The 26,319-nt window shown below is 46.4% G+C and overlaps 1 protein-coding gene across 5 annotated transcripts in view; it reads right to left on the bottom strand.

Moving 5' to 3' along the window:
* LOC131259261 (complexin) overlaps nucleotides 1-26,319 on the bottom strand; it is a 150,684-nt gene that overhangs the window by 8,516 nt on the left and 115,849 nt on the right. For 2 of the 5 annotated variants that reach the window (XM_058260711.1, XM_058260710.1), the window contains exons 3-4: nucleotides 26,171-26,182; nucleotides 17,453-17,619 (exon numbers count right to left, since the gene is read on the bottom strand). In XM_058260711.1, coding sequence (XP_058116694.1) covers nucleotides 17,453-17,619; nucleotides 26,171-26,182 — 179 coding nt within the window. The remainder of the gene's footprint in view (nucleotides 1-17,452; nucleotides 17,620-26,170; nucleotides 26,183-26,319) is intronic. The other 3 variants (XM_058260713.1, XM_058260714.1, XM_058260715.1) reach the window with 2 other exon arrangements.

The raw sequence follows: 26,319 nt of genomic DNA, 5'->3' as shown, positions 1-26,319 counted from the left end.
CCATCGGCCCAAACTACTTCCTGTTTTGTCGAGATTCTCATGTTCCTACTCGACGGTGGATGACGGATGGTGGCTCATTCGGTCGTGACGTTTGGTTCAAACAATGTGCCCTGAAGCGCTGTGCTACTAGAGGCTTTGATAAGCCTGTGACGGTGGAGTTCAACTCGTGACTTTGCTAACTAGTGGGTAATTAAATTTGATTTTACATACAGAAAGCTAGTTAATCGATGTGGGTAATTGCTTCATTAACGATGTGTAGAAGGGTGTGGCATTTTGTAACAAGCAGATAATATTGTGAAGCCATCGGAATTGGAGCGCCGCGTAGGATAAACATGTTTAAGTCGGAGTTTAGATAATCTCTACTCCAAGAGCCTATAAATCAGAAATAAGAACCAACAAGGTGTCGGAGGTAATTGCATCGCAGATGTACCCCAAAATCAGACAGGATTAGATGGAACATCTGTCATAACGATTTTCCGGAACCAGCTGGAATTGTAGATGTTGCGTTCTAACTCGACGAGATTCGAGGGAATGCACACAATCGGAATCTCGGGCTTACAGCTGGGATGTTATCAGATGCGTGGAAGTGTTACAAAATGGAGCAGCACAATGCGTGTGCGAAAACAAGCGCCGATGGGACTATTAGGATGTCACAAGGCAGCGCGCTTGAATGCCTCCAACATCGGCGAATAGGTTCCGGAAGGGACGAACGGGTTGAGAGAACCACCACGTGCGAGCAGATTGATGTTAATTTTCGCTTGTAAACCTCACTTGCAAGTGGACGGTCGGTTAGTTTGCGATGTTGCATTCACTCCGGATCCGGATGGATGGGGGAGGATTAGGGTCCGGAAATTGAATCTTTCGCCGCACCCAAACCCAGCCAGCCGGTGCAGGAAGTGTGTCAACTGGACTGTGCAAATAGTCCGTCCGTCCGCGAGCATTCGCATGTGTCCCGGAGGGAACGGTGGGCAGTGACCACTTGCAGCCACGTCTCGTCGTGGTCGTGGGACGTCGGTCGCCTTTCGTGGTCCGCTGGATGTTCGTCCGAGCGTGACGTTTGCGAATCCCTACGGACTGGTTTGCATTCCAGGGCTCGCTTTGCCGTCCTAATGGTCTGGTGGTTGACAGCAATGCCCTTCCACCGCAAGCATTGATGATTTAGTACACTTCCAGAGGTGGACTGCAGCTGCGACTTCAATTTCCATTTGTTTGCATTAATGATCCATGGCGGGTGGATCATCTATTTCTATTCCAAATGCACCGGCGACCGATTGTTAATTAATTAGCTCTTGGTGCTATAATCAGGAGATTACTATCAGTTATCGGTGGACGGTTTTATGTCACGTATCTGTTGTTTCAGAATAATATTGTAATGTATTGATTATGAGCGGTTTGATCTATTTTGGATCCTTTGAAATATTACATGATCTCTCGAATTGCTTTGACTTAAACGTTTGTTGAGTATGAAATAGTTCTATAAGAGAATATTTCTCTGTAACTCATGATTTTCAGTACACATCTCTCCAAGTAACAAACATCAGATGATAAGGCTAAATAATTCTAGCAATTAAGTTGGTTGCACAACAAATCTAATAGATTCTTCCTCCATCAGGCAAACGTAGTAGGGTTTTACTGGATTTTCCTTTTGTTTCCGTGACGAACGTTAAGCGTGTAAATGGAAGGATTTAAATTCGTTGCGCCGTAACACAGCGATAAACAACTACGGCCCCTTGCGGCTGCAAAACTATTCGTTTTGCGAAGTGAATCGCATGGGGCCGAGATCCGGGCAATAAAAACGAAGGTTTTACACTGATTACCGTAATCCAACGAGAAAGAGTTAGGATGTAGTTTTGTGTATGCATTCATTTTGGCGCGGGGCTAAAAAGTTTGTAAATTCCGGCAAACCATCGGACCGTGAGCCGTTTGCATTTTGTGAACCGTTTGAAAAATGTAACCTCCATCGCGCAGAGAAGCGAATGCAAACGCTAGAGTGAAACGGTGTGGGCAAAAAAGATTCCAACGTTCAAACTAATCCGATCAGCTTAGCTGCAACGATAATCCGGATTGCTTTCGTGCACTTCGCTGGAAGTGGTGCGTTTTTCTTGGCATGGTTTGGACTTTCCATCTGGCATCGACTAGAGCGCCAACTTTGGAAAAAAGGCCGAGGCGTGGATGAAAAAGATTGAAAACTAAATAGCAAGTGCTATGTCCGGTTTTAAAGTGACAAACTATAGAAACTAGAAACGGCATGTTATGGATCGCAAAAAAAGGAAAATATTCAATTGATTCCACCCAAGAAAAGTTCCCAAAAGCTCGAAAACAGAAACTTTTCAATCAACAATTTTTTATGCCCCTTCATTTTCGTGGAAGTTGTTTTGTCAACCAAATTAAAATTTAATTTCTGACTACAAACCAGCGTCAATGGAACATAGATTGGAGAACCATCATAAAAAAGCACCATTTTGCTGTGGTTTATCCTAAACCAGTTCGTTACCAACGACGTAGCAAATTTGTGTTTTCTTTCATCTTCTCACAGCGACATTTTACTTGCTTGTGCTTCCTTGGAAACATAAAACCCTGATTTATTTTTCCATACATTACGTTTGGCAGGAGTATTAACAAGTCTAGAAATCTCTTTTAAAACATCGTAGCACCGCTGCATATCTTTTGAAATGCCGTTTTTTTTCGCGCTGGTTAGAGAACCTCTAACTTCCTACAGGTAAACAGACACACCTAATACGTCCACGGTATTTCTCCGCGTCCTGGCAGGTACTGCCAAACAAGCTCGATACCCTGGGAAACTTGGCAAAAAGCAGAAATGAGGAAAATTAAAACAAACCCCATTAAAGGCTGGAACTGGATTCCAGCTGCTTCACACATCAACCGGGTTCCGGGTATATTATGAAACCGGTATGAAAGCGGTACAGAATGAAAGGAAAAAATCAGTTCCGTGATGGTTTTCGCAAGCGGTTTGCTTTTCCCAACCGTGCTACGGTACCGTCGTTTTTCTTTCTTTGTTGTAATCTGTAACACAATAACGCTCATGCAGAGCCCGCACGGTTCCGTAATAATCATCGTGCGTGGTACGCTTTTAATCATCTGAGTTTCGTCTCGACTCGTGTGTGCGCACAGTTTGGGGTGAAAAAAAAAAACGTACATGTTCTTAATGAAAGTCATTATCCATATAATGATAAACACAAGCTCATCCAACCCAACACTGCCGCAGGTGTTGTAATGTCAGCCGTGTCATTATATAATCAGATTGTCCGAAATACCTCCGCTGCCGGCGAAGGCCAAAGTTTACCGAGTTTTGCGTGCGGTAAATCCTTGAGGCGAGTGATAAAAGCCCTACGTGATTGTGGGGGTTGAGATGGGCAGTGCGTCATGTTGGAGGTTGTTGTTGTTGATGTTATTGTTCTGTTGTGATTTCAGCGTCCTTTCTCCTCATCGAACCTTTCGGGTGGGGAGAGAAACGAGCTACCGAACTGATAACCGGAGCGCTGGGACATAAAATGTGGCCTATTACAACCAGTATCCGAGCACGGTCCATAAAGGCCATCAACATTAAACCGGTACAGCCTTTTATGGGCAACCGGGCGCCTCCATCGGAACGAACCCGTGCGCCACCAGGCGCCTCCATCGTGAACGGCTTCACACGCTGGGGGTTGCAGGTTGGAAGGTAGTTCGGTGCGAGCCGATTTTTGGTATGTGTTTTCGTAGGTCAGAAGTATAAACAAACGTTGGATCACGCGGGGTGGAATAATAGGACACGATAAAACCGTTGTACAAGGGAAAATAAAATCGGAAAAGCATAACAAGAAAACAGGCAAATAAATAAATAAACAAGCTGCCGATGATTAAGGACCGTACTGCTATGGCAATTCCTTTCAGCAGCCCGAGAGGCAAGCTTTCCCCGCAAATAGTAGCAGCAAATGAACAAGGTATGGATCAAAAGAAAACACTACACAACAAAACAGAAACCAACAAAAATCAAACACTGAATCAGAGTCACAGATTCACGTTCGTTGGCTGGCGTTGGCGCTACCGGAATCAATCTGACTCCGTTAGGGAGTCTCTCATATGAAAGGACTCCCTACTAGAGTCAATTTAATCCCATCCGTAGGCACACGATACAACAAAAAAAACTCGGCCGGTTGTTGTTCAGCTTCGAGCACTGCTGTTACTTTCACTTTAACTTCACACTGCGTTTTCCGTTTGTTCACTGAACGAAACAAAACATACCAGAACGAAAGCATTGGGGAGGGCACGAACCAACGTCAGGTTGGAGTGGACAACAAAAAAACGGGAATGGTAGAAAAGCAACCTTTTTCCCCGCGTGACTTAAAGTAAAGGGAAAATGTAGAAATGAGGAATTTTGCAATACAAAAAATAAGGTTAAAGAATGGGGGAAGAAAAAACACATCATCATTTTCAACTTAAATAAGTGCAACACAAAAAACTGGGGTTCACAACGTTGCACGAGGGTGAAAAAAGACAACACGAAACGGTCTATTTCTTATTACTTGCGTCGAACGAAGGAGTAAAATGAATGACGAGTTTAAAGAAAAACACACAGGAGGCGAACGAAAGGGAGATAGAGAAAGCAATCCAAGGGAGTGAGCAACACACGGTGCAAGTCGACGAGGTTATGACCTGAGTAAGTAAAATTAATGTACTTTACGCGTCGGTACGGGTGGTTGAGCTGGGGAAAATGTAGCCACGTTAACTTTAAACGATCCCGATGGGACGCCTTTTGGATGGGAAAGCAGCATGGAGCGCCGTTCTTTTCCTCCTTTTGAAATTTAACTGAAAAAGGTGCACGAAGAAACTGGTGAATGGCAAGGGAGGGTCGATGTTTTACCTTCTTCACAAGTTAGTTCCTTCGTTTTAACCGGTTTTGCCAACATCGTTTTGGCGACACGATATCGTAAGTAACGGCGTAGCTCGATGGGAAGGTGCACCGAGCATCATCTTTCGCTTCTTGCGGTGAATGTTTATAACTTTTCGTTTCGTTTTTCTGGCAAAAACCGCAAACGACTCGCGGCTTTGTGTTGTTCTCGTGTTTATGAGTGTGTGTGTGTTTGTAGAAAGGGTTTTCCCATTGAACCGTTGTTTTCTTGTGAAATGTTTTGAACGCAACGGTAGCATGCACATAACTGTGTTTTCATCCATCAGACTCCGGTGCACGCTAAACCCGCGGGCTCAATAGAAGAGGGAGCGTAACAACTGCTGCCATCGTTATCAGTCTCTTGGGGGTTGAGCATGAAGGTAGAAGATACTAGCCAAAAAAAAAAAAAAAAATACTAAAAAACTCTATAAAAATCCTTCCACTCAGGGTAAGCTGTTCGGGAGCTGCACCGGAGGGACCGTTACTGCACGTAAAGTTTTCTAATTTATGCCGCTTGATGGGCGCTTTTTACGATTATTGCTGCATTATTATCGCGTTCTAATGGGGTGACCGGCGGCCATCGATTTCCGGAGCACAATTTTCGGTGGCCAAACGCACGCAAAAATAAAGTAAAACTAGAATACACCCACCTTGACGAGAAGGTGTGATCCGACGGCGTAATTTATGACCACTTTGACTAGGGCGTGCTTGTTTCAAGTTCCGGCCCAAGTCAATCCTAATCTCTAAACGCACCGAGACAGCTGGGAAGGATGTGATTTGCTCGGTTTTTTTTTGCGGGAGATAAATGGCATTAACTTGTGGCGGTTTACGGCGGTTGTATTTCAGCCGAATGCCGATGTGAAAAGCTCGCGCGCGCTTGATTGCGATAAATTATTCAAAGAGTCGATAAGGGAGTTGCGCTAGGAGAAGGAAACTCGGCTACACCGGGTAAGCAAGGCATGTGAAAACATTTCTTGTTTCCATAAAGCTTCGTTCTTTTTTACGCAGGTGCTCGTAAAAGCTGCCAGGAAAATTGATCGTTTACGTCTCCGTTCATCGTGTTTCTAATTTTACCCTCACCCCGGGCCGCTTGGCGTGTACCTCTATCAATCATGTCCCTTTTTTCGACCAACATCTTTCGCCTAGGCCCCGACCTCATACATTCTCGATTTGTGCGGCTTGGGCTACAGTTTTCACGGAGCAAACGGCTCCCGGGTCGGTGGGTAGTGAAAGAAATTGATTTTCTTGATTAAAATCGCTCCCGTCTCTTTAGGTCACAGTTTCACTTCCGGCTCGTATAGCTCCCGGGGGCGCTCGGGAACCCTAGAACAGCGCCTGATCAGTGAAAGCCATTGGACCATTAATTCTAATATTGCTTTGCAGCATCACCATCCTGTTTCGGGCCGGAGGGAAAGTTTTCCCGGTGCTTCCTGGTTTATGGTTTCCCCCTGTCTTGCTTTTTCTCAGCGCAAACCATTAATCACTCGCTCGGCCGATCTGGTGACCCGAACGGCGGTTAATATGGTGCGAAAGGCAAATAATAAAACGACACAAATAGTGCAATCAGAACAACGTCTCTCACTGGGATAAAGGGAGGCTTCCTATTGGGTTGTGAAAAGCTGGAAAACAGCCTCCCTGGAGGATTGGATTGATGGAGTGGAGTTCAACTTTCAATTGAGCGATCAGAAACATTGCTCGAAACTTTCATGTTGTGTGGAAATTGTTCCAAACCGGGGCGAGTAAAGTCTCCTAGGAATTTCCCAACTGCTAAATTAACTCCTTCCACAGCAGATTTACCAATTCTGGATGCAATATTCTTGCTAATGGTTGCTTGGTTTTTTTGTTCAACCTTTCCCGTTCCCAGCATGTTGTGTCATGCCTGATAGAGAAAAGTTTAATCAAACAAAGTTAGTTCAACTCTACACATTTCCCGTGTTCTCGATTTACTCATGCTTTAAATTTTTTCTCAAAATCTCATTCCGTAAAATTAATTTTTCCATCACCATCTAACCCTGTGTGATTAAGGTAAACTGAAGTTAATCCTTTGCTTTTACCCAGCTTTGCCAGATCGTTTGCCAGTATTGATCAAAATGTTTCTTTCCATTCCATTCCGTCGGCGAGATGGTCGTTCGTTCGTTCGTTCGTTCGTTCGTTCACAAATTCACCTCACAAACAAGGGGCAAATTATCACGACCTCGTGCGAACACAACCGCGCGGAATGGAAAAAAAAACTGGCAAGAAGAACGGTGCACATAAATTCGCCCTTGTCGTTGCCCTCGCTATTTTTATCACGACGCGGGAGAACGGATGCTAGATTATTTCCATTTTCACGCCATCGTCGTCATGTTCGATTAAATCTGATTATTTGCTTCATTTTGCACTTTCATCTGCGATTCATAATATATTTGCACTTCGGTCGCGTTCGGGGCGCTGGACACGCCGGTACAGGCGGGGAAGGGAGGGACGTCTGTTCGATCCAAGTTTGCACATGAATGAGCTGTTCGGTTCGGGGTGGTCGTTTTTTTTTTTGTATCTTTTGCCACTGCATTTTCCTTTCCTATCCCTGATGAAAAGTTCCACGAAGCTTCCCTTCTTTTCATCCCAGATTACATTTTCACACGCCAGTGAAACTTTTCCCTACGCAAATCGACACCCTCCCGGTTTCTTACGGCCTGAAGTGCCGGTTGGTTGGTGGTGATTTGCTTTATCCACTTTTTTATCATTTTATTTTTCGGGACCCGGGTTTTTTCCGGGCGCGCGGATCATTCGAAGCGCGATGCATGGTGAATGGGAAACGATGCAAAATATTCCGACAATCGCTAAACCGAATCGCGTAAGGGAAGACGGGCGAGTTTTCAGAAGGGAAACACAACAAAGCGAGCTCACAAAAAACATACCTTCCGAGGGAACTTTAACCTTTTAAGCCATCGGTCGGTGGAGCGTTTTGCGGAGGGATTCGTGCTTAGTGAGCTGAAGCAACGAAGAATAAGGCGAAAAACAAAAATCCAACGATTCATAAGGGACCCAAAGAAAAGCAAAATTAACATTCTAAAGAAGAACAAAAAATTTGCAGAAGAGAAGGAACATTTTCTGCTCGCGACTGTCAGGGTTTTCCACCCGAACGCGCGGCACGTTTGCCTGTGTCGGGATGGGAAAATTTAATTTACGTACGCATTTTTCTCTTTGACGGCCGGAATCAGCGGCCTGCATTTGAAGCGGATCCCCCAAGAGGCTGCTTCGGTTGGATTGTTTTGACTTTTTTCTTCAAAAAAAGGTAAAAAAATGTATAAAAAGATTTGAACAACCGCGCGTCTTTGTTCTCTCGCGCGCTGGCGAAGAAAGAAACAGAAACATCCCAATGTTTCCGCTCCAGACACATTGCCTGATGAAGAATGTCTTTGATTTGACGGCTTTTGGTGCGCCGGAATTGAGTTAACCTGGGTGGAAACGGGGAACCGCAAAGTATGCCCAAACCACCGACTGTCAGTCAGGCCGTCGTTGCCTGCCAGTCAAGAGTTTCCGCTGCCACTTTCCGGCCAGGCGACTCTGCACGTGACGCAATGTGTCCGGGGATGAAAAGGTTACATCATGGATCAACGCCAAGGTAGTAGTTTAAATCGTTTCTTTAAAAATCTTCGTAGCATAATAATTTCCGTAGGGAGTATGTGCGTCAGTTTATTTATCAGCTCATTTCGAAATGTGAAATAAAAGAGAACAAATAAAACAGACGACGAACCCCTACAGTCGATCAAAAGTGGATCCTGTTTGCTAGGATATTGTTGTTCGCTGCAGACCAATCAATTGGTAAACAATCCCTTCCCCGTTCCTGCCAGATCGATCATCACATGGCGTTGCATCAGCCCAGGTGTGGCCAATCATTCCATGGAACAAAGAACCCAGCCAGCCACAGCCTCCCTGGTGGCCGGTTTTCATTTCGAGCGCGTTCGTTAGCCCAAATTTCCCGGTTGCCCAAATTGATGGCCTATCAAAAACCAAACTGGTGGCGGAACGGAGAGCATGTGGCAGGGGGCAGTGTAAACCAATTTTACCGGAAATTGCCCAGCGCTCCGTGGGGGGTGAGTTATGTACACCATCCACCGGTGGGGACTGCCTGCAATGGACAATCGAGCCTTACAATCGAGTGCATCGTGTCGATCGATCAAGTGCAGTTGCGCGCCGCGCTCCCGGATTTTCCGAATAAATGAGACCGCGTCCAGTGATATCCGGAACGAACGGCCCTACCATTTCCCGAGGGTGGCAAAGTACGCGGCAATTATCTCGGGTTCCGACGACGACGGTGGGGATGATGAGTGGCTTGAGAGGCTGTAACAGGCAGCCAAGTGTTGTTCGGTCCGCAAAAGGCGGGTTTTCCACGGCGTATAGCTCGCTATCTACAAAGCGCGTATATTGTTGATTCATACCCGAGATTGTTGGACCTGGCTTGGGTGCCAGTTTTCAGTATCAGGGTCTCGCTCGATGCTGCTCTTGACGTTAGGCATCGTATCAAAGCCCTGGCCGAGCCCGATAAGCTCCGGTGTATTTATTTAATTTAGCGCTCCCGATCGTTGTTCGATGCGCGTTCATCGCGACCACCCTAATAGACCCGCCGAACCAATGTGTGTGCCGGAGTATGTGTGCCGGGTCGAGTAAATGCCATCAGGTTCGTGGAAATTGCGGCCATTGGCGCGTCGGGCGGTCCGAATTGTTCTAATTTGAAAAAGGCGGGGAACTCGGGGAGTAGAAAGGACGAAAAACACACCGCTTCTATTCGCAATGACTCTGGTGGCATACGACTATGCGGCTCTTATGGCATGGCGTGTTCCAACATTTAGCTAAAAACACGTTCACACGCCATTTCGACCCCGCCTTGCTGACCCTGGAAACTGGGTCCCCCCGGATTAGAGCATTGTGTGAGCGGAAAATGGAGGGCGATAGAGATTTCGATGATGGTGTTGTGACACAAATTAAGCCGATTTTCGCAATCATCCATAAAAAAAGGGGAGCGCATTGAATCGCGCCGGAAGCTGTCGTTTCGTGCCGTGATTATATTCATTCGGTTTCACACGTGTGAATGGTTTTCGAGCGGTGGCGTTCTATTGCGCTCAATATGTCCCGGCCGGTTTGCGATTAGATTATTTGGAGATTTTGATTGCATCAGAACAAAATAGTATTGATTGATATTGAAGAAAAAAATAAAACAGATAAACCCGATTGGCAAATTTTGCAAAAGCACGTGGTGACGAAAAAGGTGTTTTTATGTTGGAAACTATAAATTATATTATACCCGAATCAACGGGTGTTATGAGCTTTCCAAAATGTGGTTTTTCTTATGGCAAAGAGGTATTTATTATTCATAGAATTTGGGAACATCATTTTCATATTCCACGAATCATTTTTGTTTGAAAACATGGATGAAATATTAAAAGCTGCGTTGGGAAAAGCACCGATCCATATTTATAACACTCTATATTTCATGATGATGCAACAAAAACCAAAAAACCATACCAGTAAAAATGCCTCACCGCGGGCAATGAAACATCGATAATCCTGGATAATGGCGATGGGCGGCCGATAATGATTGGTAATTCCGGTTAATACCCAGCTGTACCGCACCTTTTGGTAAATTTTTGTGGACATTTTTATTTTTTTTCATTTTGCAGTATTTACTATTCAAAGAGGAAAAAGGAAAGGTACCTGAAAAAATCGCCTTATGATTGCAGTTGAGTTTGGATGCATTTGAAAAATAAAAAACGCTGCGAAGCCAAGTGGGTTTTATGATGTATGACTCCGAGGTCCGAGGTTTGGCCATAAAATTGGTAAATGGCTGGAATAATCTGGGTAAGTAGAATAATATATGCTGACCTGGTTTCAGCAGTATATTGTGAGCGATGGATTAACTGTTATATTAAAAATGCTTGCAGATTGAAAGTGATAATATTTGGGGAAGTACTCAATGGTTGAAATGTTTTGCGAATTTTTCGATAACTCGCATACTACAACTCCCACCGGCCTACTTGATATTATGCCACATATATTTTACCATTATTGGCGGTTTGTGTTAAGGCACAATACAGCTCATATTTAATTGTTTGATAGCTGGTTCCGAAACCCTTTCAGGCTACTTGTTCATTTCGCCTCAAACCGCACTTGAAAAGATGAACACCCTTCGACGATTAATCATCGAGCAATTCGGTTCAAAACAAGAGGCACACAAGTCCTTCACAAAATGTTAAAATGCCATAAAGATAACTAATTGGAAGAAATCCTTCACTAAGACCCATGTCTCTTCGAGGAAGACGCCGCTTAGGCCAGCGAAAAGGATTTCGTACAGAACCTCAACACAGACAGAAGTATCGAGTTCGGAGAGTGCCTTCGGGCGCGCGCAAGTTTTCCACCACGCCACGGCCAAATTGGCGGAGGAAAATATTTTTCCACATAATCTATCCTTTTTGGCGCCCTCCGGCCTTTCTCACGTATTTCCCTTTCCGAGGATCGAATCCTTTCTCGAGTGGGCTTGAACCATCGTCGCTTCGGTCGGTCCTCGGGGCCTTTTTCTTAGTTTCACCACATCCGCCGACGTCGGTCGTGAAGTGAGTGATAAAACCTCTTTCTAATTTAATTTCTCCCAATGGCACTCTCCTTCTCCTTTCCTTCCTTCTCACTCCACCCGGACCTAAGGATCCGTTGTAGAAGTGGGGAAATCTTTCAACATCATAATCAACGAGACTGAAGGTTTGTGTTTGTGGTTTGGGAAAAATGAGTCGGATTCAACCGTGGCCGGGAAAGGGTTCTTTCGAATCCTCGGTTTTCTGTGAGGCACAACCCTTACGGAAATCGCAGGCACATTATGTTATAAGGTCCAATTAAAATAAACACTCCACATGATTGCAACGAGGTGCGGGAATTGATAGTTGTGTAAATCATTTTCTGCACTCAATACTCCTTTACGAATGCCAACGCAAATATCAGGATATTAGGATTACAGTCACACACGTTTATGCAATCGGATTTATTTTGTGCGGGTTTGCATCAATGCAAATATAATTGCACCATGGATCGATCACATTCGGCGTTTTCCTTTGCCAATATTTTTGTGTACGACCTTTTGTAAATGTTTACGGAATCGTGTACATTCGGAAAATCTGTGAGCTTTGCTCAGATGCATCCCGTTTACGGAAGTAAATATTTGCCAGAAATATAAACACTCGTTCGGTGCCAGCAGTTCGGCGTGTGTCCCTTCCCTTTTCTCCCTCGGAGCCTCTTCTTCCCACATGATATTCATCCCCTTTGATCCGATTAGGGCGCCAGAAAGACGGGGTACCCCAAAACTCATCGCCCATCCACTTTGATGTGGTGTCAGGTTTTCAGATCGAAACTTTCGATTAGTTCGCTTCGGCCCGGAAATGGTTCCGAAACCGGTCGGCGCCCGGAGGGGGGTTTGGCAAATTTAAATCCATTTGCATACAATGTTACGCATGGTAAAACATTCACCGAACCGGGACTATACTGCATGCAAATCGATGGCTCCGATGGCTTGCCGTTACGTTCGGTACGGAACGTTTTATGATGGATGTTCCGTTCCTTCTGGCGCGTTCTTGAAACGACGAAACAAGTTTTCGTTCCTGCCGCATTTTACTTTGCATTTCCCACCCATGTGTGGCTTTTCCATGGTCCATCATGGTTCGATAGGTTCCCATTTTTCACTCCCGTTCGGCCCAAAATGGGGGGATACTAACGGGGCATCGTTTGATGTTGCCGTTATGGACGTCCAACAGCAGGACGATTTTCCCATGGAATCGATTCTAGATACCATTCCAGGTGGAAATTTACATTCGACCGCAATCTCCTCGGGGGAGGTTCCATCGGACCCGAACTCATGTGGCTCGAAGTACGTAGGTACGTTGCATGATCTTTGCAGGGAGGAGAAAGAATGAGCCACTTTCGAGGTATCATTAGATGGTAGAGTGCTGCTTTCTGATGGCGATTGCGTAACGCTGAACGAGATTGTGGTAAGGCACTGCCGGTAAAAGTAAAAATAGCACAACGCACAGGGGCAAGAAGGCGCCTTGGACGTGAACGTCATCCGATGGTTCGACCGAAGCAAATCTACGATTATTTTCGTTACGTGATTTGATTAGACGATTCGGTCGTCGAGCGGAAGAAATCTTGAGACGCCCAGGCCGGGCCTCGTGCCGGTCGTAATGATCTCCAGGCGAAGGCGCCAGCATCGGAGGTCCCGTCCCTGATGTCGCCAGCCTGTCGCGCAGCAAAAGGCGGCTAATGGTTTATCATTAATTTTTACAACTCTGACCGAGCGAGTGCGGAGGTCATTGGGCGCCTGGGTGAGTGCTTCAAGAGACAACAATTGGGCCATGGGCTGTAAGGACGTACCGGTGTCGTTAGAGAGATCACCACCGCACCGAGGGGACCATCAATAAGCATCCTCTTCGGGCCGGTTTGCCTTGGCTTCTTCCACAGGAAACACCTCGGGTGAGTGTTGGATAAGATTAGACTAAACACTGCACCGAAGTTGAACCTACTGCGTCCCATTAGGCGTTCGACCCACGCACAACTCTGCGGGCTGGAAGTTTCATCGATAAGACGTCGGTCAGTTGTGTCCATCGGACTCCCCGCTTAGCTCGGTGAAGCGTGTGACCAAATTGGAATTTTCCGGCAGATAAACTTTACCGACACTCCAAACTGCCGGCTCGTTTGGGGCTCGATCAGTCTCCAAAACCGAAACCGAACACCGGTAGGTGTAACATTTTACAGTACATCGCCCCCCGATCCGGGCAAGATAAAGGGGTTGTACACACCACACCGTTCGCATGAGTGCAGCAAACCCGGTGTTCTAATCGCTTTTGCAGCAACGGTAGCCAACGGAATCGGAACCATGGTCAGCTTGTTGCGTTGAGAGTGGTCCCGTTTCGAAGGAGTTAGTGCTACGCCTTCGTCACAATCTCTTCCCTCCCTCGTGCCCCAAACACGACGGGAAGGCTTTGTGCACCGGTTCGTGCCGAAAATGTTGGTGTTGTGGTGACGAAGGACTCGCAAAGCTGCTTACTAACTCTCGTCGAAATCGGACGATGCTAGGAAAGAGAAGCCAGAAAGCGGCGGCGGGTTGGCAAAGTGTTGGAGCGTGCGGCAAACGAATGTTGCACACGTAGACAGGATTATCAACGCTTTTCGAGCGTCCTTTAAAGTTGAGAAAAAAGGTACTACACCGAGAGCTGAGGAACAACAAAATAAAGTAAAATCCCTGCACTGCGCTCCATTCGGTTGGCATAAAACAAGTAGTCGTTATTTTTGCCCGCTTCGAAATAATCCATTTGTCGTCTTTGCTAAGCGGAAAAGTCCACCGGGTCCAGGGAGCCGGGAAATAAGTCCGTAATCAGCTTCGCCCCCGGGGGGCTGCCTAGGGTTGACCGAGCGCTAGCTACAAATTATGCTACACTTGCCGGAGCATACGGTACGTGGTAAGGCACTTTGTCACGCTTCGGCTGCAGCAGCTCCAGTCATTAGTAATTTGCATAATTAAGCTGCAGCCGAACCGGGATTTGTAGGTGGAAGCCGGTGCACCGTGCGCGTCCCTTGGAGTGCGTGTTGATGTTGTGACAAGTAACGTCGCACCCTTCGGGGGTTTTTTTTATCCCGAACCCTCCACCAACAACTCATCGACCCTCGGGCGGTTTGGAAGCGAACGGATGTGGCGGGACGTCCTGTGAAAAGTGTTGAGCCCTTTATCGTCCGGTACCATCGATTGCCTGGCACGCAAGATGGCAGATTACGGCGCCGAAAGAACGCGCTAGAAACACGCAATTTACCACACGCACACCTCGGTCACCGTTTTCCATGTTTCAGGAGTGCCTCTGTGGTACTTTTTTCTTGACTTGAGTTAAGCGCGAAGCTAAAAATGGTTCAGCAACGTTGTTTTTTTACCTTTCTTCTACGCACAAGTTTTATCGATAAGTGTGCGCGTGTCTCCTTTGTACCTTTAACCTCAATCCACCTTTAGGAGGGACTTAAAGCAGAAATTTAATTAACGCGTCAACATTTTTAGTGCCTCCAGGTCGACGTCGAAGAAAAACGGAAACAAAGTTGAATGGATCCTTCGCACGGCTTCGGCGCCATTGTGTCATTATAAAAAGTGTGTAAAGAGGAATAAAAAAAAAACAACAAGCATACCAGCGCGTACTCGCTACAAATCTCGGAAGCATCATAATCTCCACTTTTCATTTTGTAGCCTCGTCATACGATTTCGTTCAGAGCTTCGGCAAGGACCGAGATAGCAAGCAAGAAACAGCAAAAACGAAACAGAGAAAAACTCGCCCGATTACCGAGTGGGCAGCCTTCCACGAGTCGCAACGGCTTTATGCTAAATTAATGTTCGTGAAACTTTTTAATTGCATGTAAATAAAGTGTGTACTGCGATAAAATGGAAAGACCACCATTGAACCTGAAGTTTTTGTTCCTGCGCTTCCGTCTTGTGTCCTGTGCCATTTTCTTGTTTTAATATTCCTATTTGTATATTTGTCTTCCTGTTTGCCAGCTGCTCTTGTTCCATTTTGAGGGAGTGGGAGATTCTTCAAGAAATAAAAGTGCACCGCACCGGCGGGTCAACAAGGACCTGAGGTATGGACGCGGTGGACAGAGGTCCCGAGATGAATAAAAAAGCTGTTCAACATTCCGGTCCAGCTCGACGGAAACGGAAAAAGCGAGCAAAATTGTGTGGAGAAGGAAAAAAATAGTACTCACACCGACACAAACGGTCATTCGAAAACGATGGGGAAGGAGGTCGGTGATCCGGAACTTTTTCCTGCTGAGTACCCGAGCAGTTGGAGATTGGGAAAAACGGCACGTCTTGCCCTGTCCCAGGCCTTGGGTCACAGATGGCGTAAGAAAATGGAGGTGCTGCTGGCAGAAATTCCGAGTGCTAAGAATTTACTTTTCCTTTTCTACTTCTCTTGGTCCAAGTGTCGGTTTTACCATCTTGACGAAATCGTCTTGAGCGAAGGAGGTGCTGTTGATTTTTTGACGTTTGTTTTTGCTCCATTTTAATTGCGAATGCTGTCGAGAAGGGACGAAACATCAATAATCTGCTGACATTACGAAATGCTAGCTCCGGTGCGATTCCATGAAACCCACCATTGATATACGATCTAGAGCGACCCCGATCGTACCCTCATTGGGTTCAAAATTATTGCTGGCACATACACTCCAAAGCCAATCGTTTGCCAGCGCTGAGCCCAAATTGTGCCCAAAAACAACTGTCCTGGTTTTTTTTTTTTTCGGGAGAAAGCTTCTTGAAGCCAAACACTCCTTCAGTCGTTCGTCTTGCTTTCCGGCACTAGTTTGGCAAAAGCGGGCTGGAAATACGACTCAATTTACGATCCAAAAAGGACCCTTTCCGGTGTTTCCTTTCCCAGAAATTCTCGGAATGTCTTCCCGAAACCCCTCGATGTGTGTTAAAGGGCTTGGATCGGAAAAATTTACGATTCAAGTAAGGTTTCCAAAGCGCCCCGGTCCGCAATATGTTTTCACAATTAGGGCATATACCGTGGTCATGAATTTCTTCGCCCCATATTTTCGGCCGTCAAGGGGAAAGGCAGTGCTGGCGAAGGGGAAAAAAACAGGAAAAACCCATTCCCGGAGGAAAAACCATGCCCCAGGAGAGTGGGATAGAGAATGTTTTCAGCCTTCACCTCTATCATGCACCTGCGCTACGACGGACACCGTGTCGGGTGTTTTTCCTACTGACCTAGATACCTAAAGGGGTTTTCTTCGCTGAAAAATTTCCCACACAGCCCGGGACGCGAAAACTCATTCGGTGCAAGGGCGCAAAGAGTTGAATAATTATGCCTTCAGAAGCGATGAGAGTTGTTCCATTATTTCTGGCCTGTGTAAACTAAAGTTCTTCGTTGATTTAAAGGTAAAGGATGGTTGGGAAAGTTCTGGATGGTTATTGCAAACAATGGTTAACGGAGAGGAGCAAGTTGGTATTGAACGAACCTTTTCAAAAGATAACATTAAAAAAAGCGTTCTATCAGTTCTCTTTTGTAAAGTAAACGAGATCATGTAAAACTTTTCCAACCGAGTGAAGATGAAGCAAAATTATTAAGAAGAAATTGATCATCAAAGGAGCATGGAAAAATAATCCATCACAGATTTTTCCCTTCTTTTTTGGGAGGCTAATTTTAACATCATACCCGTTTTAGTTGATTTTCTAGACGCCCTAATCATAAGCTACCCTTATGTAGACGTAATTTGCAATCAGACATGTCGTTCAGGAGGTAATTTTCTTAGCAGATTGACAGCGTTTCTTAAATCAATAAAGTCTGCCGTCGGAAGCGTCCCCAAGGGCGAGATTTTCTTTTCGTCGCTAAAGATATCGTGATGGAACGAAGAGACGCGTTCAAAATAAATGCATGAAGAAAAACTTCCCGAATTTCCACCGGAGTGTAGATGATGAATGGCGTAAAGATTTACTCCCAACTCCTTGGGAAATCGTACGAAAGAGAATATAGGAAACCCCATACTGGGGGAAGCAGGGTGAAGGGTACTTACTTTGTCTCGGATTTCCTGTCGCATCTTCTCCCGCTCCTCCTCCATCTTGCGGTGCTTCTCCTTGCGTCGCTCCTCGGCCTCGCGGATCGCCTCCTGGCGCTCGCGCTCTGCCTCCTCTTCCTTCTCTTTGTCATTCTCATCGTCGCCTCCGTCACCTCCAACAGCGCCTGCAAGTTATAGCACACATTACAAGGGGGAATACAATATCGAAGCGCATCGGCATGCCGGGGGGGCCCCAGCGTTTTCTCAGCGGCGGTGGTTTTCCTACGGTGCGTTTCGGCGCGCGTGATTAGAAAATCGAAGTCCCGGACGTGTGTGTCTGTATTTCGCGCCCGTGTGCGGTCGATCGATGTACTTTAAGCCCGTGTGTGACTGCTCGCGACGCACAAAGAGGTGTCCCCCCCCCCCCCCCGCGCGCCCGAACGGCGTGCGACCCGAAAAACTCCAAACACTTCTAAGTTAATTATTTAAATGGAAGAATCCTGTCAACCTCGGCCTCCCGCTGGCCGGGTTGGCCTTGTTCGGGCGCGCGGCAGGAGTCGTTTGGCTGCACAATTTTCCCCGGTTTCCCAACGTGTGGCGCCAGCGGGTTCCGGCTCGGTGGAGAGGCCGGGGAGGATGGTACGAAGCGAAAGTGAATAATTCAATTACCCCTGCAGAGGAGGCCATCAGGGAGGTCTCGTGGCGATGTTGCGTGGAAAAAGGTCACAAATGCGGTGGGGTAAAGCAAGGAGAAGCCTACCATAAGTCGCAGTGCCACCCAACTTAAAGTTTGCGAACAAAAACACCCCGTATGCGGTGCATACGGAAAGCGAACCTTAGAGACCGCTAGTCATGGTGACGAAATTTATACAGGTTTTATTTATATTTCGTTAGATCTAGGTTAGGTTGCCGTATTCCATTTCACTTTTTTTTACCTCGTCATCCAATTTACGATTTTTGTTTCTCCAGCCCGAGAAAAGGTATCGCCTCGGACGCCATCCGTTTCCACCGCGGGCCGAAACCGGGGAGGAAATTTGATAAAATATTTTGGTTTCATTACACCGCACCGGCCCCGGAAGGAGGGAGGAAATCAAGTATTTTTCAAACAAACCGCTCGAGGAGACGAAGGCCAGAAAAAAAAATGACCAAAATTAGATTACACCGAGCGCCCACCTGGCGGGGGAGTTTTGGAGGAACTCCCGCTTTCTACACCTGAAATCGCCAGCAAACCAGTGCTCGACCAACGTTCGAGGAAGCGGGACTCTCTTAAAAGCTTTTCCTAAGTCAATTTACCACGCAAGAACCCGACCCGGGACGGTGGGAAAAGGTGAAACCGATGGAAAGACAAGACCGTGGTGCATAGTTCTCCATTACCTCCTTACCTAATTACGGACGAGATGAAATATTAATGAAAAATTTACTCCGCAATTAAGCGTCCCCTGGACGGGAAAGGGGAGTTTTAAGGACCATTCCGACGAGTTGGCGAGCGTAGAAAACTAGTCGCAGTGCAAACGTTTGTGGCCACCACGTGGTACAACCAGTACAGTCAGTTCATGTATTCATGTAGCACACAGCAGTACCATTAGTGCGACCCGTTGCATATTTAATGCCGTAAATGGCCCCGACAGAGCCAGTGTGACAAGGATGTACCGAAGAGAGGATTCCGGTCGAGGCTCGAATTGCAACCCGGTTCGGTTTGCTTTTACATGGACAAACGATCCATGTTTGACCCTTCCGCTGTGATGCGGCACGGAACATGTTCATTCACGTAAACTGTCCGTGCCACTTAACAGTGTGACAGTTGATTTGAGTGCAACGGGTTCCGAGTCGGGTTTTGCTCGGAAAGTGCGCGATACCATCGGAAGTGGATTATCTCTCTTTCCGTTTTCATGCAACGGCACACTTACAACCAGGGCTAAAATTAGAAGAAGCGATTGAAGGCAAGTCAACTGACAAGCTACAGACATCGGTCGATCGATGGAGAGAACTGGTCCATGCTTTCCGCTCGGGAAAACCCATCAATCTTGAGGCGGTGCGATCAATCAAAAAGTTATCTAGCCCGATCGGAAGAGTAAGTTAGGATGCTCGTTGACAAATGGCCGCCGGGCAACGTCGGCTTGTCCGGTCTGCCTGTCAACCGGTAGCACGTGCTCTCTCACATGGAAACCTCCTCCCCCCCCCACACGCCCCGGAAAGGCGTGTAGGTGAAATATTTCATCCTGAAAATCACACTCATTTGCTTCGAATCTCTGCTGTTGTTGTTTGATTTCCCATTCGGCTACGGGACGAAGACAAAAGAGAGGAAGGCTAATGGACGATGACGGTGGTAGGACGATGGTAGAGTAAGGGTAACATCCCATGAACATGATTTCGAACCTCACCCCCTCCCCTTCTTGGCCACTAACCATTTTAACGAACATTTGATTTATTCCATCGATTCGATCTTAAATCACATCAGAAGCAATGATGGCGGCCATTCGCACACACACACACACACGCACACACTTTCCACCGACAGCAGGCCTGCTGTGATTGTTGGAAAGTCAAGGATTTATGCACGAAATTAATGTAGCTCCATGCTTTTGCCATCGTGTGTGTTGGTGCGTGTTTTATTTTATTATTATCGACGTCGAATGGGGAAAAAGATATCGAACTCGCACCAAGGACGCCAACCGGGCGGCGATCGATGGCATGTTTGGGAGTCGTTTGAGGCGTGCGTAAGATGAACTTATTTCAGGGATTTTTCCCTAGGCTCATAGCGCTCGTTTTTGTGTTTCTTCCCATCGGTTTCCCGCTGCCTTGCTGGAAATCTATGTTCGATAGCTTTTCCTTGCTTCTGATTCTCGACTAGGCTACCGAACGATCCTTGAGTGGCTATATTGAGAATGGCGCCATTCAAGGGGGACGGGAAGTTTATATTTTTCCCGCACAATTTTCCCTCCTGGAAAACGAAGGAAAGTATACGAAAAAAAAAATCACCATCAAAATTAACGGTTATTACACGAGCGCTGTAAGAAAGTAAAATACCTCCCCGATGTAAGTGTGTGCCGACGCACACTAACTGTACAATTTGCCAGCTCATTGAAAAGCCAATCTCGGTGGCAGGTTTGGGAAAGTAACTGTGTGTAACATTTTTTGTTTGTTTCTATGCTTGCCAAACGACCACAAGGTAGTTTCGTTCGCTTTCCACCGGTAATTGAATCTGCCATTTTGTTCACGGCCTGTCACAACGCTAGCCGTGCCGTCAATCACGTGTTCCGGTTAGAGGTATAGGTTTTTTTTTCACCCTATCAACCGCCCTACAAACCTTCCCAACGTTGGGGCCACGTGGAAGCGACGTGTATGGCGTAAGTCTCACGCTTCCATAATAATCGCTATTATCGTTTCGATTATGACATTCTACGCCGTTCAATCGGCGCGGGGTGGATTAGGAGTGCGGCGGGAGGAATCACTCCCATACACGAGATGGTCGAACATTATTGTTCTTGTTCACCTCAGCCCGAGCTGATGGAATGGAAATGGGGTGGAGAGCAAAAAAGAAAAAAAATAAATAAATCTGCTATCTTGTTTCGAACGAGCGATTTTTCTTTCTCCCGTTTCGAGTTTCCTTCGTTCGCCGGAACAAGCTCTCTATTTTGCCCGACAAAATATATCGATGCCGGCAAAAAGGAAACAGGCTAGAGCATAAAGAAAGCAAAAACCCGTAACACACATCATAACCGCTTGGCCTAGAAATAATATCATCTAGCCGAGCAATGGAGTGCTCTAGCCATCCGCATTTTCCCTGCCAATGGAGAATGGCTTTCCACACAACCACACACTCTCGCACACACATACACATATACCAGGGCGACATGCTTTTCACGGCGGTTTCACACACGCGGCCAAACCATCGGTTCGTTTCACCGATCATCATCGACCATGTGTCACCGCCATTGTCGGGCCATTATTTTATCGTTTCGAAATTGATTTTCCCATCCCCTGTCCCGATGCCCCATCCCGGCCAGGTGGCGTTACGTTGTGTAATGTTCGTCACCGTGTGGCAGAACCGAAACCGGAAGCGAACGTGGGGCCATCTTTTTCAACATTCGATTACTGATCTACGGCGTTCGGTGCGTTCCGTTCCGACGGACTCGACGGACGAAACACGCCTTTCCTACGGATCCGGTGGTGGCCGTCGTTGTGTCGTATAGTTTCCCAATTATTTCGGAACCTTCCCGGCATGACATCGTCGTAGATCATCCCCGGAAAAACCCCGGACCCGTCGTTGACCTCAATGTTGCATGGAGACGAAAAAGCGGTCGCTAATTGAATCGAATGGGATTCAAACAGCGTTGATTTGCTGTTATGATGATTGAATATTGATTGTGAACAAGGTTTGGGGTCGATTTTCCGAACGGGGAGGGAGTGTGAATCAGTGAAGCCGGGATAAAATTAGTGTCTGGCGGGTTTTTCCTCTCTCGTGTTCACTACACCGACTGGGAAAAGCAACTTTCCAGCTGAATGCGAGAACGGTGCTGGCGAATGGGAAATTATTGAAGCATAAAATCTAATCACGTGAAGCAATTATCGTTTCGCTTTTGTTAGTTTACTACCACCTCCTCTTTTATTCCTTTCCGTTCAATCGATGCGATTCCGATCCGTGTCTATTTCGATGCGAGACAAAGTGTGACCGCATGCATCCTTGCAACGTTTGCGGATGAAAAATTCATTTTATGCAAATGCTGCACACTTAGACAAAGTCTCTTTGATTTATTTTAATTTTATTCCCCTCCCAACTCGACGCTCGCCGATGCGTTCCAAATACCATTAGTGCGATGAGAAGCAGCAGCAGCGCCTGATTTAAGTGGTCATTAAAACATTAAAATAAAAACCTTTTCGTCGAAACGAACGAAAAAGATACTTCTCGAGGCGCACTAATGTTCTTCTGAGCACAAAACCGTATGGAGCGGGGTTCGGGGGCTGTAAGGGGTTCGGAATCGGAATGACCAAAGGAACATAAATTACCTACACCCGAGTTGTTATTCATGTGCTGGATGGCAATATCGATGATGCGCACACCGGAAAAAAAACATGCGGGCCAAACGTTGGGAAGGAAAACCCCTTTCCGGGAGGGGCCTTTTAGGTAGATTAAACCAAACCAAAAGTGGCACTCGTGGTTTGGTGGGTTGAGGAGGGGGAAAGGTTTTCATTTCCCGCTCCGTACCGGGTCAGTGGTGGGAAATGAAATTCACGGAAACGAGAGCTGTTTAGCTCGCTCCGAATGTGGATGCCTTCCTTAAAGAAGCCCAGCACTTCCGAACAACCCTGGAGTGGGTGGCGTGTCGAAGGTGGTAGGTAAAAAGATTAAATCAGCTCCCGCCCACGATACATCAGTGGGAAGAAAAGTGCCTTATGTTGTTACCCTTCCGTGGCTCGGTGCGTTTCCTTCAATTTAGGTTTTATCCGGGTGTCAAGAAGGGAGGTCGGCTTCTGACATGAAATATTCATTAACTCCCACACGGTCTCCGCCGTCCGGTGGTATTGGAGAACGTTTTACTAGATTACATGGAACATTCGTGTGGAAGGGCGTTTTTATCCGAGCCCCCCTTTTTTTCCTTTTCCTTTAGGGATGCTGTTTCAAATTTTCCCATCATCACTCCTCGAAAGCTTCCGGTCCGGCGTCTTATCGGAACGATTAGGACGGTGACTTGGGCAGGTTAAGCTTAATCAAAGGACGTGCCACACAGTGGACGCATCTTTCCGTAAGGGACATTTTGCTGACCACACCACGATATCCACCCCTATCGCCATCGTTTCCTTTCACTCCCGGAAAAACATTCATACATATTCATAGGAAAACATCAACCATCCGGTCCATGTCTTGTCCGTTCGGGACCAAACGTCCGAACGTATTGTCTCGTAGAACGTAGACCCGGCATCTCTCCGATTGTCGTACCTTATCGGCACGGCACTCACAGATGCGGAAATCACTTGCGTATTAGTATATGTGCGTGAAAAGGCGTGGATCAATGTAATGACCCCGAGTGCGGGAGGGTGAGGCTTAGAATTTGTCCGCATTCTGAACTTTGCAAGCGCAAAATGAACAAGGGTGAGTGAGTTAATGGAAAATCTGTCCTGATAAGATTAGAGACCCTCTAGCAGAGGGTTGATACGTCGTGAAGATGCCACCCGTCGATCAAGCAGATGAAGGTATGTATCCTTATCCTTATGTCCTTATGGGTAAGGGTTTACAACGAACTCTGGCCAGTTTGTCGTAGTTTGTAAGAAGGGACATGATGGAAAGCAATTTTCGATGGGTTAAGATAGACCTCACCCACACAAAAGACAAGAGTCTAGGCTGCGTGGGATCGAGGCAGAGGAATAAAAGTAATTAAAAATTAATTATAAAAACGACAACGGCAAAGTCATCTCTCTGGCAACTACAAAATGGCACCAAAGTAGTTCCAAAATCACGATTTCTTTTCTTTCCATGTAGAAAAACCTATCGGTATGCATGAAAACTTCTTTCGGTAGGTCGAAAATTTATCATCCAACAGCAATTTTCCCGCTCGTTGCGCATCGCATTATCGTACGGAAATCGAAGACCACGTACCGCACAAAGTCGGTTCGCAGTGAAAAAGATTCCGGTTGATCTAAAATTGGGAAAGTTTGCACTAAAAGTGTCGTCCGCTGAATGCACGCTGCACATGCACCTCGGGAGCGTTCCGTGCGCTAACAATGTTGCGCACTAACTTTACCGAACAAAAACGGGGAGGCCTGGCTCTATGGAAAATGATGCTCAAAACTCAATTAGACATGCTAAAATGTTACTTCCTGCCCGGGAAGGACAAATAAAAGCATGTCGGCGGTGGTAGGTATACTTTCCCAACGAAACAGGCACACAAACAGACCCACACACAAATGTACTACAGGGACGATGTTGTGGAACCATGCTTTTAATTAAATTTCCGACAATGCCAGGCTCCGGCAGTGTGTCCTCATGTGGATGCGGGCCTGGTGTAGCCCAACACGCAAAAAGGGTTCCTGAATTCCGGCAAACAACGCGTTATGCAGACGCCAGTCGGGTTGGACTAAGCAGTGCGCTCTCGGAAAGGCACCGAATTGTTGCTCAAAGCCACCGATTCCGACACCACCAACTGATTTACGGATGTGTCTTATGCCGGTGGCAAATAATCGAGTTGCTTCCCCGGAATGGAAAAATCCTAAGAAATGTTCTTCCAGGTGGTGCTGAAGCGTGGGTTAGAGGTTTTGCAAATTTTGCACCCCAACGTGAGACCATATGTGACCACAATGCAATTAATCAAAATTGTATTAATTTCCCTTATCAATTACCGCAATTACCGTCGAAGGACACGCTGGGCGCTGAACGCACGGTTGCGTGTTAGAGGACACGTATGACGTACTATATCTTGTGATGGTTAAAGAAGGAGCTTCATTCATGGAGCGAAGGCCATTCGGACATTCAACGGTATGACTCATGCAGGCGAACCCCCGGGAGAAAATAATCGAATTCCACCCATTTCGCCCGAATTTATGCAATTTGCGAAATGGCATTTGCGTATGAAGAACTTTTCCGGCGCGCTCGTTGCATCCTCGTAGGAAAACTCGCTTTTTGTGCGTATGTGTGGGACTGTGTGAGACACCATGAAACTTGTAGGGCAGGGGAATTACATTAAAAGTTCTGTAGTCAATAATCGAAAATAAAATGCCCCATTTGCTGGATGCCGACGGATGATGATCGGACTTTTTGATGGATAGCATTCCAACGTCAAGCGTGCTGCTGTAAGCCGACATGACATTCAGTGAAAAACGTTCACGCCATGGCACAAAAGTGGGAAAAAACAATGAAAAAAGAAACGGTACAGCATTAATCAATTTCATTCCGCACTCGTTTGAATAACAATTTGATTGCTCATCTCGCAAATTCCGATGCGAACATTCTTCTGGTGGCTGAATGGAATGTCGAAGGGTGGCCGGCATTCGACAGAACCTCTTCCATTCCGAGCATGTGCGAGCATCAAGAGTAGTGTGTAAGGAATTTGGGCCCTCGCAAGTAGAATAGGAACGCAGCGTTAGAGTACACACTAGAACGGAACGTACACACGCTCCTCTTGGTGAATGTACATTCCTGCGGTACACAAAGAACAGTGAGAAAAGCTTGCCAAAGGGATGGCTGGCTGTATCTTCCTCCGACCACTGGTCTCCCATCGATGGGTATTTAATTCCTTTTTTTCGATTTCACTTCATTTCGACACCCTTCGCCTTCGCGATTCCAAACACGTGCCGACGTTCAGGGAGAAATAAATCATTCACTCTTTCGCCCACTAACGAACTCGGAGCTTGGTGCTTCTAATACGGTACACGGCAGTAAAAGCGAAATGAAACACCCGTTTGGTGAGAAAGTTGGACTAAAATTGAATGCGCACACATCGGGCAATAAAATGGCAAACTGTCAGTGGGCGCGTTCGGGGTCGTTATTGTGGTTTTGAGTGCCGTGCTGACAGTGCACCGAACAAATTGACCTCATGCCAATCGGAATTAAGGCGAAAGTGATACGATCGAACACTTCCCATCAAGGCAAGCAATTCCGATCGGACGAATGTAATTACTGAATCGGTTAATGTTGCGGACGCATGGCGAGTCGTAATAAGGGGGCCCAGTTTTACTTGCGGCCGATCCAACCTCCTTTCTGTCTGAAGGAGGGATCGGGTCGATGCGGAAAGGGAAACTTACCTCCAGCGGCTCCTAAATACAGAAATTAAGAAAAAGAACGGAACATGGTTGAACAACAAGGGAAAGGAAAATTTAACAAACCAAGGAAAAATTAACGTTAGAAAAACCGATGTTAAAATAAATACAACATCGTCAAATGGTGATATTAA

This window comes from Anopheles coustani, chromosome 3 (assembly GCF_943734705.1).
Source record: "Anopheles coustani chromosome 3, idAnoCousDA_361_x.2, whole genome shotgun sequence".
Taxonomy (NCBI): domain Eukaryota; kingdom Metazoa; phylum Arthropoda; class Insecta; order Diptera; family Culicidae; genus Anopheles; species Anopheles coustani.
The sequence above is the reverse complement of the archived record's forward strand: the minus strand, read 5'-3'. Positions and strand labels throughout refer to the sequence as shown.